This window comes from Bombina bombina, chromosome 6 (genome assembly GCF_027579735.1).
Source record: "Bombina bombina isolate aBomBom1 chromosome 6, aBomBom1.pri, whole genome shotgun sequence".
NCBI lineage: Eukaryota > Metazoa > Chordata > Amphibia > Anura > Bombinatoridae > Bombina > Bombina bombina.
The window spans coordinates 1,086,513,213-1,086,526,080 of record NC_069504.1 but is presented as its reverse complement, the minus strand read 5'-3'; the positions used below and the strand labels follow the sequence as shown (position 1 = coordinate 1,086,526,080).

General features: G+C 41.4%; 1 protein-coding gene across 2 annotated transcripts in view; it reads right to left on the bottom strand.

Annotated features, from left to right (window-relative positions):
• The window catches only part of DENND11 (DENN domain containing 11), a 159,786-nt gene that overhangs the window by 88,432 nt on the left and 58,486 nt on the right, over nucleotides 1-12,868 (bottom strand). For both annotated transcript variants that reach the window (XM_053718996.1, XM_053718995.1), the window contains exons 6-7: nucleotides 3,020-3,151; nucleotides 2,190-2,340 (exon numbers count right to left, since the gene is read on the bottom strand). In XM_053718996.1, the coding sequence (XP_053574971.1) occupies nucleotides 2,190-2,340; nucleotides 3,020-3,151 (283 nt within the window). The remainder of the gene's footprint in view (nucleotides 1-2,189; nucleotides 2,341-3,019; nucleotides 3,152-12,868) is intronic.

Sequence of the window (12,868 nt, the reverse complement as noted above, 5' to 3'; positions counted from 1 at the left end):
GACGAAAGGTATGCCGGGCCTTTCCCATTCTTTGTTTACAATATCCGCCACCCGCTTGGGTATAGGAAAAGCTTCGGGGGGTCCCGGGACCTCTAGGAACTTGTCCATCTTACATAATTTCTCTGGAATGACCAAATTCTCACAATCATCCAGAGTAGATAACACCTCCTTAAGCAGAGCGCGGAGATGTTCCAATTTAAATTTGAATGTAATCACATCAGGTTCAGCTTGTTGAGAAATTTTCCCTGAATCTGAAATTTCTCCCTCAGACAAAACCTCCCTGGCCCCCTCAGACTGGTGTAGGGGCACTTCAGAACCAATATCATCAGCGTCCTCATGCTCTTCCGTATTTTCTAAAACAGAGCAGTCGCGCTTTCGCTGATAAGTGGGCATTTTGGCTAAAATGTTTTTGATAGAATTATCCATTACAGCCGTTAATTGTTGCATAGTAAGGAGTATTGGCGCACTAGATGTACTAGGGGCCTCCTGTGTGGGCAAGACTGGCGTAGACGAAGGAGGGGATGATGCAGTACCATGCTTACTCCCCTCACTTGAGGAATCATCTTGGGCATCATTTTCTCTAAATTTTGTGTCACATAAATCACATCTATTTAAATGAGAAGGAACCTTGACTTCCCCACATACAGAACACAGTCTATCTGGTAGTTCAGACATGTTAAACAGGCATAAACTTGATAACAAAGTACAAAAAACGTTTTAAAATAAAACCGTTACTGTCACTTTAAATTTTAAACTGAACACACTTTATTACTGCAAATGTGAAAAAGTATGAAGGAATTGTTCAAAATTCACCAAAATTTCACCACAGTGTCTTAAAGCCTTAAAAGTATTGCACACCAAATTTGAAAGCTTTAACTCTTAAAATAACGGAACCGGAGCCGTTTTTATATTTAACCCCTATACAGTCCCTTGTATCTGCTTTGCTGAGACCCAACCAAGCCCAAAGGGGAATACGATACCAAATGACGCCTTCAGAAAGCCTTTTCTATGTATCAGAGCTCCTCAACACATGCATCTGCATGTCATGCTTCCCAAAAACAAGTGCGCAATAGAGGCGCGAAAATGAGGCTCTGCCTATGATTAGGGAAAGCCCCTAGAGAATAAGGTGTCCAATACAGTGCCTGCCGGTTATTTTACATAATTCCCAAGAATAAAATAATTCCTCAAAGCTATGAAGTATTAAAAATGCTTATATATCAATCGTTTTAGCCCAGAAAATGTCTACCAGTCTTAAAAGCCCTTGTGAAGCCCTTTATTCTTATGTAATAAAAATGGCTTACCGGATCCCATAGGGAAAATGACAGCTTCCAGCATTACATCGTCTTGTTAGAAATGTGTCATACCTCAAGCAGCAAAAGTCTGCTCACTGTTTCCCCCAACTGAAGTTAATTCCTCTCAACAGTCCTGTGTGGAAACAGCCATCGATTTTAGTAACGGTTGCTAAAATCATTTTCCTCTTACAAACAGAAATCTTCATCACTTTTCTGTTTCAGAGTAAATAGTACATACCAGCACTATTTTAAAATAACAAACTCTTGATTGAAGAATAAAAACTACAGTTAAACACCAAAAAACTCTAAGCCATCTCCGTGGAGATGTTGCCTGTACAACGGCAAAGAGAATGACTGGGGAAGGCGGAGCCTAGGAGGGATCATGTGACCAGCTTTGCTGGGCTCTTTGCCATTTCCTGTTGGGGAAGAGAATATCCCACAAGTAAGGATGACGCCGTGGACCGGACACACCTATGTTGGAGAAATCCTATTTTACATTTATTATCAGACTTGGTTCTCTTGGTATCTATTGTTGAAAAGCAGGTAGGTAGACTCAGGAGCAGGCACAAGTCTGGAGCACTATATGGTAGCAGTTTTGAAAGAATTCTTTTAACAATGCTGTACATCTGCAAGAGCCCTAGATGGCGGCAGTGTTTGATGCCATGTACATACACTCTACATACCTAGCAATGTTCTTCAACAAAGATTATCAAATGTAATAATAGAAGTAAATAGGAACTTTTGTTTTAAATTGAATATTCTGTCTGAATCCCACAAGAAAACAATGTTCCCTTTAAGATCACTACTTAAAACATCCTATAAATCTGCAGAATAGAAGACTTGAGATTTCAGTTGTGCATTTGGTTGGAGGGGGACAGAACAGTTATGTGAAGTCACCTCTGGTCGTTAAGCCTTCGATACTTCTCTTTATCAGCGCTGTTGATCCTCAGGAGGGGCTGGAGGTGGTCAACGTGCGTTTTCACATTTTGGTTGTCAACGTAAACATCATAGAGATCTTGTTTCTGTTCAAATATCTTCTCTGTGGTACCTGCGGATCAGTGTGTGGACAAATAAATAAAGTATACAGACTACTTGTCAGTTCTGAAATTAAAACAAAATTATTCCCTTGAACAATACAGAATTAGTTATTTTTAAGAATATACGAAATATTTAATTCTAATAATTAACCCCTTAACTACCAGAGAAGGCTGCCACATGAAACGGCTTGGTGTCTATTTGCTGTAAATTTAAACGCCATTAAAATCATTACTTATTGTTTCTAAAACAGTGTGCGAAAAACTTTTACAGGTTCTTGTTTGTTGAAAAGATGACACCAGATTCTTGTTTGTTGCAGTGGCACCATCAGGTGAAAAATGGATATTTGTAACAAACTAAAAGTTAGAAAAAAGGTAACAAATTCTGAAGAGGTTTTACAGTAGCGAAACCCCAATTACCTAGCATTTTCTCAATAGCTAAAGCAGCAAAAAGGGATCTGTGATAGGGGGTAAAGCTAAGGACAGGCAATGGCAGAGGAGATTTCTTATTTTAGCAGGAAAATATGGGGTCTCAAGCACTGGGTTTTCTGAACAGCCCAGTGTTAAAAGGAGATCTTTGTTGGTGAATGCTACTAGGGTGAGCCAAGATATATAGTTTAAGAACTTACATCAATGTCATTTTAATTTACGCAAGAGATTCTTTTCATGTATTTATTTTATCACCATACTCACAAGCTACATAAGAAACCTCGTCATCTAAAGTCTCTATGTCTGCCACGTTCACATAGAAGAATGGCTTGCACTCCGGGGCAGTCACTCCAATGCCCGGGAGGGTAACATTAGCAAGACAGCAGCAGCAATATACTGCAGAGACAAAAAAGAAAGTTATGCAAAAACCATTAGAAGAAAATGGGGAAATTAAAGGGACATGAAACCCAAAACGTTTCTTTCGTGATTCAGACAGAGCACACTAATTTAAACAACTTTCCAATGTACTTCTTTTATAGAATTTGCTTTGTTTTCTTGGTATCCTTTGTTGAAAAGCATATCTAGATATGCTCAGGATATGGGCACTAGCTACAGATAGCCTCTTGTGATTGGCTTACCAATGTGTTCAGCTAGTTCCCAGTAGTGCATTGCTTCTTCTTCAAGAAAGGATTTCAAGAGAATGAAACAAAATTGATAATAGACGTAAATTGGGAAGTTTTTAACATATGTATGCTCAATCTAAATCACGAAAAAACATAATTTATGCTTACCTGATAAATTCCTTTCTTCTGTTGTGTGATCAGTCCACGGGTCATCATTACTTCTGGGATATAACTCCTCCCCAACAGGAAATGCAAGAGGATTCACCCAGCAGAGCTGCATATAGCTCCTCCCCTCTACGTCAGTCCCAGTCATTCGACCAAGAATCAACGAGAAAGGAGTAACCAAGGGTGAAGTGGTGACTGGAGTATAATTTAAAAAATATTTACCTGCCTTAAAACAGGGCGGGCCGTGGACTGATCACACAACAGAAGAAAGGAATTTATCAGGTAAGCATAAATTATTTTTTGTTCTGTTATGTGTGATCAGTCCACGGGTCATCATTACTTCTGGGATACCAATACCAAAGCAAAAGTACACGGATGACGGGAGGGATAGGCAGGCTCATTATACAGAAGGAACCACTGCCTGAAGAACCTTTCTCCCAAAAATAGCCTCCGAAGAAGCAAAAGTATCAAATTTGTAAAATTTGGAAAAAGTATGAAGCGAAGACCAAGTTGCAGCCTTGCAAATCTGTTCAACAGAGGCCTCATTCTTAAAGGCCCAAGTGGAAGCCACAGCTCTAGTGGAGTGGGCTGTAATTCTTTCAGGAGGCTGCTGTCCAGCAGTCTCATAGGCTAAACGTATTATGCTACGAAGCCAAAAAGAGAGAGAGGTAGCAGAAGCTTTTTGACCTCTCCTCTGTCCAGAATAAACGACAAACAGGGAAGAAGTTTGGCGAAAATCTTTAGTTGCCTGCAAGTAGAACTTGAGGGCACGAACTACATCCAAATTGTGTAGAAGACGTTCCTTCTTTGAAGAAGGATTTGGACACAGGGATGGAACAACAATCTCTTGATTGATGTTCCTGTTAGTGACTACCTTAGGTAAGAACCCAGGTTTAGTACGCAGAACTACCTTGTCTGAGTGAAAAATCAGATAAGGGGAATCACAATGTAAGGCTGATAACTCAGAAACTCTTCGAGCCGAGGAAATAGCCATTAAAAACAGAACTTTCCAAGATAACAATTTTATATCAATGGAATGAAGGGGTTCAAACGGAACACCCTGTAAAACGTTAAGAACTAAGTTTAAACTCCATGGCGGAGCAACAGCCTTAAACACAGGCTTGATCCTAGCTAGAGCCTGACAAAAAGCCTGGACGTCTGGATCTTCTGACAGACGCCTGTGTAACAAGATGGACAGAGCTGAAATCTGTCCCTTTAATGAGCTAGCTGATAAACCCTTATCTAAGCCTTCTTGTAGAAAAGACAATATCCTAGCGATCCTAACCTTACTCCAGGAGTAACCTTTGGATTCGCACCAGTATAGGTATTTCCGCCATATTTTATGGTAAATCCTTCTGGTAACAGGCTTCCTAGCCTGAATCAGGGTATCAATAACCGACTCAGAAAAACCACGTTTTGATAAAATCAAGCGTTCAATTTCCAAGCAGTCAGCTTCAGAGAAGTTAGATTTTGATGTTTGAATGGACCCTGTATCAGAAGGTCCTGTCTTAGAGGTAGAGACCAAGGCGGACAGGATGACATGTCCACTAGATCTGCATACCAAGTCCTGCGTGGCCATGCAGGTGCTATTAGAATTACTGATGCTCTCTCCTGTTTGATTTTGGCAATCAATCGAGGAAGCAGCGGGAAGGGTGGAAACACATAAGCCATCCCGAAGTTCCAAGGTGCTGTCAAAGCATCTATCAGAACTGCTTCCGGATCCCTGGATCTGGACCCGTAGCGAGGAAGTTTGGCGTTCTGGCGAGACGCCATGAGATCTATCTCTGGTTTGCCCCAACGTCGAAGTATTTGGGCAAAAACCTCCGGATGAAGTTCCCACTCCCCCGGATGAAAAGTTTGGCGACTCAAGAAATCCGCCTCCCAGTTCTCCACTCCCGGGATGTGGATTGCTGACAGGTGGCAAGAGTGAGACTCTGCCCAGCGAATTATCTTTGATACTTCCATCATTGCTAGGGAGCTTCTTGTCCCTCCCTGATGGTTGATGTAAGCTACAGTCGTGATGTTGTCCGACTGAAACCTGATGAACCCCCGAGTTGTTAACTGGGGCCAAGTCAGAAGGGCATTGAGAACCGCTCTCAATTCCAGAATGTTTATTGGCAGGAGACTCTCCTCCTGATTCCATAGTCCCTGAGCCTTCAGAGAATTCCAGACAGCGCCCCAACCTAGTAGGCTGGCGTCTGTTGTTACAATTGTCCAGTCTGGCCTGCTGAATGGCATCCCCCTGGACAGGTGTGGCCGATAAAGCCACCATAGAAGAGAATTTCTGGTCTCTTGATTTAGATTCAGAGTAGGGGACAAATCTGAGTAATCCCCATTCCACTGACTTAGCATGCATAATTGCAGCGGTCTGAGATGTAGGCGTGCAAAAGGTACTATGTCCATTGCCGCTACCATTAAGCCGATCACCTCCATGCATTGAGCTACTGACGGGTGTTGAATGGAATGAAGGACACGGCATGCATTTTGAAGCTTTGTTAACCTGTCTTCTGTCAGGTAAATCTTCATTTCTACAGAATCTATAAGAGTCCCCAAGAATGGAACTCTTGTGAGAGGAAAGAGAGAACTCTTCTTTTCGTTCACTTTCCATCCATGCGACCTTAGAAATGCCAGAACTAACTCTGTATGAGACTTGGCAGTTTGAAAGCTTGAAGCTTGTATTAGAATGTCGTCTAGGTACGGAGCTACCGAAATCCCTCGCGGTCTTAGTACCGCCAGAAGGGCACCCAGAACCTTTGTGAAGATTCTTGGAGCCGTAGCCAATCCGAATGGAAGAGCTACAAACTGGTAGTGCCTGTCTAAGAAGGCAAACCTTAGATACCGGTGATGATCTTTGTGGATCGGAATGTGAAGGTAAGCATCCTTTAAATCCACAGTGGTCATGTACTGACCCTCTTGGATCATGGGTAAAATTGTCCGAATAGTTTCCATTTTGAACGATGGAACTCTTAGGAATTTGTTTAGAATCTTTAAATCTAAGATAGGCCTGAAAGTTCCCTCTTTTTTGGGAACCACAAACAGGTTTGAGTAGAACCCTTGTCCTTGTTCCGACCGCGGAACCGGATGGATCACTCCCATTAATAACAGATCTTGTACGCAGCGTAGAAACGCTTCTTTCTTTATCTGGTTTGTTGACAACCTTGACAGATGAAATCTCCCTCTTGGGGGAGATAATTTGAAGTCTAGAAGGTATCCCTGAGATATGATCTCTAGTGCCCAGGGATCCTGAACATCTCTTGCCCAGGCCTGGGCGAAGAGAGAGAGTCTGCCCCCCACTAGATCCGGTCCCGGATCGGGGGCTCTCGATTCATGCTGTCTTTGGGGCAGCAGCAGGTTTCCTGGCCTGCTTGCTCTTGTTCCAGGCCTGGTTAGGCTTCCAGCCTTGCCTGTAACGAGCAACAGCTCCTTCCTGTTTTGGTGCAGTGGAGGTTGATGCTGCTCCTGTTTTGAAATTCCGAAAGGGACGAAAATTAGACTGTCTAGCCTTAGCTTTGGCTTTGTCTTGGGGTAGGGCGTGGCCCTTACCCCCTGTAATGTCAGCGATAATTTCTTTCAAACCGGGCCCAAATAAAGACTGCCCCTTGAAAGGTATATTAAGTAATTTGGACTTAGAAGTAACATCTGCTGACCAGGATTTTAGCCACAGCGCCCTACGTGCCTGTATGGCGAATCCTGAGTTCTTAGCCGTAAGTTTGGTTAAATGTACTACGGCCTCCGAAATGAAAGAATTAGCTAGTTTAAGGACTCTAAGCCTGTCCGTAATGTCGTCTAGCGTAGATGAACTAAGGTTCTCTTCCAGCGACTCAATCCAAAATGCTGCCGCAGCCGTAATCGGCGCGATACATGCAAGGGGTTGCAATATAAAACCTTGTTGAACAAACATTTTCTTAAGGTAACCCTCTAATTTTTTATCCATTGGATCTGAGAAAGCACAGCTATCCTCCACCGGGATAGTGGTACGCTTAGCTAAAGTAGAAACTGCTCCCTCCACCTTGGGAACCGTTTGCCATAAGTCCCGAGTGGTGGCGTCTATTGGAAACATCTTTCTAAATATTGGAGGGGGTGAGAACGGCACACCGGGTCTATCCCACTCCTTAGTAACAATTTCAGTTAGTCTCTTAGGTATAGGAAAAACTTCAGTACTCGCCGGTACCGCAAAGTATTTATCCAACCTGCACAGTTTCTCTGGTATTGCAACGGTGTTACAATCGTTGAGAGCTGCTAAGACCTCCCCTAGTAATACGCGGAGGTTCTCCAATTTAAATTTAAAATTTGAAATATCTGAGTCCAATCTGTTTGGATCAGAACCGTCACCCACAGAATGAAGCTCTCCGTCCTCATGCTCTGCGAGCTGTGACGCAGTATCAGACATGGCCCTAGCATTGTCAGCGCACTCTGTTCTCACCCCAGAGTGATCACGCTTGCCTCTTAGTTCTGGTAATTTAGACAAAACTTCAGTCATAACAGTAGCCATATCTTGTAATGTTATCTGTAATGGCCGCCCAGATGTACTAGGCGCCATAATATCACGCACCTCCCGGGCGGGAGATGCAGGTACTGCCGCGTGAGGCGAGTTAGTCGGCATAACTCTCCCCTCGCTGTTTGGTGAAATTTGTTCACATTGTACAGATTGACTTTTATTTAAAGTAGCATCAATACAGTTAGTACATAAATTTCTATTGGGCTCCACCTTGGCATTGGAACAAATGACACAGATATCTTCCTCTGAGTCAGACATGTTTAACACACTAGCAAAAAAAAAAAAAAAAAAAAAAACTTACAACTTGGTTATAATCTTTTTTAGCAAAAACGTACTGTGCCTCAAAGAGGTACTAAACGATTAAATGACAGTTGAAATAATGAACTGAAAAACAGTTATAGCATCAAACTTTAAAACAACACAACTTTTAGCAAAGGTTTGTTCCCATTAGTAAAATAACAATAATTAAATTTGACATAAAAAATACAAAGCAACGTTTTTATTCACAGTCACTATAAGAATTCTCACAGCTCTGCTGAGAGAATTTACCTCCCTTAAAAGAAGTTTGAAGACCCCTGAGATCTGTCAGAGATGAACCGGATCATGCAGGAAATATAAAAGTAACTGACTGGAATTTTTTGATGCGTAGCAAAGAGCGCCAAAAACGGCCCCTCCCTCTCCCACACAGCAGTGAAGAGAAACGAAACTGTCACAATAAAAGCAAAAAAGGCTGCCAAGTGGAAAATAATGCCCAAATATTTATTCACACAGTACCTCAGCAATGTAAACGATTCTACATTCCAGTAAAAAACGTTTAACATGATAAAAGGATTAGTGACCTTTAACAGAGTAGTTCCGGTGAAATACCATCCCCAGAATACTGAAGTGTATACATACATGTCATTTTAACGGTATGGCAGGATTTTCTCATCAATTCCATTCAGAAAATAAAAACTGCTACATACCTCAATGCAGATTCATCTGCCCGCTGTCCCCTGATCTGAAGCCTTTACCTCCCTCAGATGGCCGAGAACAGCAATATGATCTTAACAACTCCGGTTAAAATCATAGTAAAAAACTCTGGCAGATTCTTCCTCAAACTCTGCCAGAGAAGTAATAACACGCTCCGGTGCTATTGTAAAATAACAAACTTTTGATTGAAGTCATAAAAACTAAGTATAATCACCATAGTCCTCTCACACATCCTATCTAGTCGTTGGGTGCAAGAGAATGACTGGGACTGACGTAGAGGGGAGGAGCTATATGCAGCTCTGCTGGGTGAATCCTCTTGCATTTCCTGTTGGGGAGGAGTTATATCCCAGAAGTAATGATGACCCGTGGACTGATCACACATAACAGAAGAAATAATTTTTTTTTGGTTAAAATGTCCCTAAATTATTATAGACAATTTTATTCATGGAAGTAGAGGTATATAATTTTTTCAGTCCTAGTTTATCTCTTCACATAATTTATTACAATCAGATTCAAATGTGTGGATTTTAGGAATAAAAATGGTTTAACCACAAGTTTTGAACTTTTTTTATAACTTTTCCTTTATTTAAAACGCTACTTCTGTTTGTTTATTCCATGAAGCACTTATTTATACAATAGGAAACATTCAGAAAATACATTTAGTATGAAACTAAGTGCAAAAAGTAAGTATCAGATACCAACACATTTATCTGCACATACCCCCTGACATGAATACTCCTTTTGTTATTCTAACATCATATCGCAAACACCAATACAATAACAAGCATTAGTGATCTTAGAGCGCCTCTCACCTCGATAGCATACAACACCAATACAATAACAAGCATTAGTGATCTTAGAGCACCTCTCACCTCTATAGCATACAACACCGATACAATAACAAGCATTAGTGATCTTAGAGCGCCTCTCACCTCGATAGCATACAACACCGATACAATAACAAGCATTAGTGATCTTAGAGCGCCTCTCACTCGATAGCATACAACACCTATACAATAACCAGCATTAGTGATCTTACAGCACCTCTCACCTCGATAGCATACAACACCGATACAATAACAAGCATTAGTGATCTTAGAGCGCCTCTCACTCGATAGCATACAACACCTATACAATAACCAGCATTAGTGATCTTACAGCACCTCTCACCTCGATAGCATACAACACCGATACAATAACAAGCATTAGTGATCTTAGAGCGCCTCTCACCTCGATAGCATACAACACCAATACAATAACAAGCATTAGTGATCTTACAGCGCCTCTCACCTCAATAGCATACAACACCGATACAATAACAAGCATTAGTGATCTTACAGCGCCTCTCACCTCAATAGCATACAACACCAATACAATAACAAGCATTAGTGATCTTACAGCACCTCTCACCTCGATAGCATACAACACCGATACAATAACAAGCATTAGTGATCTTACAGCACCTCTCACCTCAATAGCATACAACTCTGATACAATAACAAGCATTAGTGATCTCGATAGTATACAACACCGATACAATAACAAGTATTAGTGATCTTAAAGCGCCTCTCACCTCAATAGCATACAACACCGATACAATAACAAGCATTAGTGATCTTACAGCGCCTATCACCTCAATAGCATACAACACCGATACAATAACAAGCATTAGTGATCTTACAGCACCTCTCACCTCGATAGCATACAACACCGATACAATAACAAGCAATTAGTGATCTTACAGCACCTCTCACCTCGATAGCATACAACACCGATACAATAACAAGCATTAGTGATCTTACAGCAGCTCTCACCTCGATAGCATACAACACCGATACAATAACAAGCATTAGTGATCTTATAGCATCTCTCACCTCGATAGCATACAACACCGATACAATAACAAGCATTAGTGATCTTATAGCATCTCTCACCTCGATAGCATACAACACCGATACAATAACAAGTATTAGTGATCTTAGAGCGCCTCTCACCTCGATAGCATACAACACCGATACAATAACAAGCATTAGTGATCTTACAGCACCTCTCACCTCGATAGCATACAACACCGATACAATAACAAGCATTAGTGATCTTAGAGCACCTCTCACCTCGATAGCATACAACACCGATACAATAACAAGCATTAGTGATCTTAGAGCACCTCTCACCTCGATAGCATACAACACCGATACAATAACAAGCATTAGTGATCTTAGAGCACCTCTCACCTCGATAGCATACAACACCGATACAATAACAAGCATTAGTGATCTTAGAGCACCTCTCACCTCGATAGCATACAACACCGATACAATAACAAGCATTAGTGATCTTATAGCATCTCTCACCTCGATAGCATACAACACCGATACAATAACAAGCATTAGTGATCTTAGAGCACCTCTCACCTCGATAGCATACAACACTGATACAATAACAAGCATTAGTGATCTTAGAGCATCTCTCACCTCGATAGCATACAACACCGATACAATAACAAGCATTAGTGATCTTACAGCAGCTCTCACCTCGATAGCATACAACACCGATACAATAACAAGCATTAGTGATCTTACAGCACCTCTCACCTCGATAGCATACAACACTGATACATTAACAAGCATTAGTGATCTTACAGCATCTCTCACCTCGATAGCATACAACACTGATACAATAACAAGCATTAGTGATCTTACAGCAGCTCTCACCTCGATAGCATACAACTCTGATACAATAACAAGCATTAGTGATCTTACAGCAGCTCTCACCTCGATAGCATACAACACTGATACAATAACAAGCATTAGTGATCTTAGAGCACCTCTCACCTCGATAGCATACAACACCGATACAATAACAAGCATTAGTGATCTTACAGCACCTCTCACCTCGATAGCATACAACACCGATACAATAACAAGCATTAGTGATCTTAGAGCACCTCTCACCTCGATAGCATACAACACCGATACAATAACAAGCATTAGTGATCTTAGAGCACCTCTCACCTCGATAGCATACAACACCGATACAATAACAAGCATTAGTGATCTTAGAGCACCTCTCACCTCGATAGCATACAACACCGATACAATAACAAGCATTAGTGATCTTAGAGCACCTCTCACCTCGATAGCATACAACACCGATACACTAACAAGCATTAGTGATCTTAGAGCACCTCTCACCTCGATAGCATACAACACCGATACAATAACAAGCATTAGTGATCTTAGAGCACCTCTCACCTCGATAGCATACAACACCGATACAATAACAAGCATTAGTGATCTTATAGCATCTCTCACCTCGATAGCATACAACACCGATACAATAACAAGCATTAGTGATCTTAGAGCACCTCTCACCTCGATAGCATACAACACTGATACAATAACAAGCATTAGTGATCTTAGAGCATCTCTCACCTCGATAGCATACAACACCGATACAATAACAAGCATTAGTGATCTTACAGCAGCTCTCACCTCGATAGCATACAACACCGATACAATAACAAGCATTAGTGATCTTACAGCACCTCTCACCTCGATAGCATACAACACCGATACAATAACAAGCATTAGTGATCTTAGAGCGCCTCTCACCTCAATAGCATACAACACTGATACAATAACAAGCATTAGTGATCTTACAGCAGCTCTCACCTCGATAGCATACAACTCTGATACAATAACAAGCATTAGTGATCTTACAGCAGCTCTCACCTCGATAGCATACAACACTGATACAATAACAAGCATTAGTGATCTTAGAGCACCTCTCACCTCGATAGCATACAACACTGATACAATAACAAGCATTAGTGATCTTAGAGCGCCTCTCACC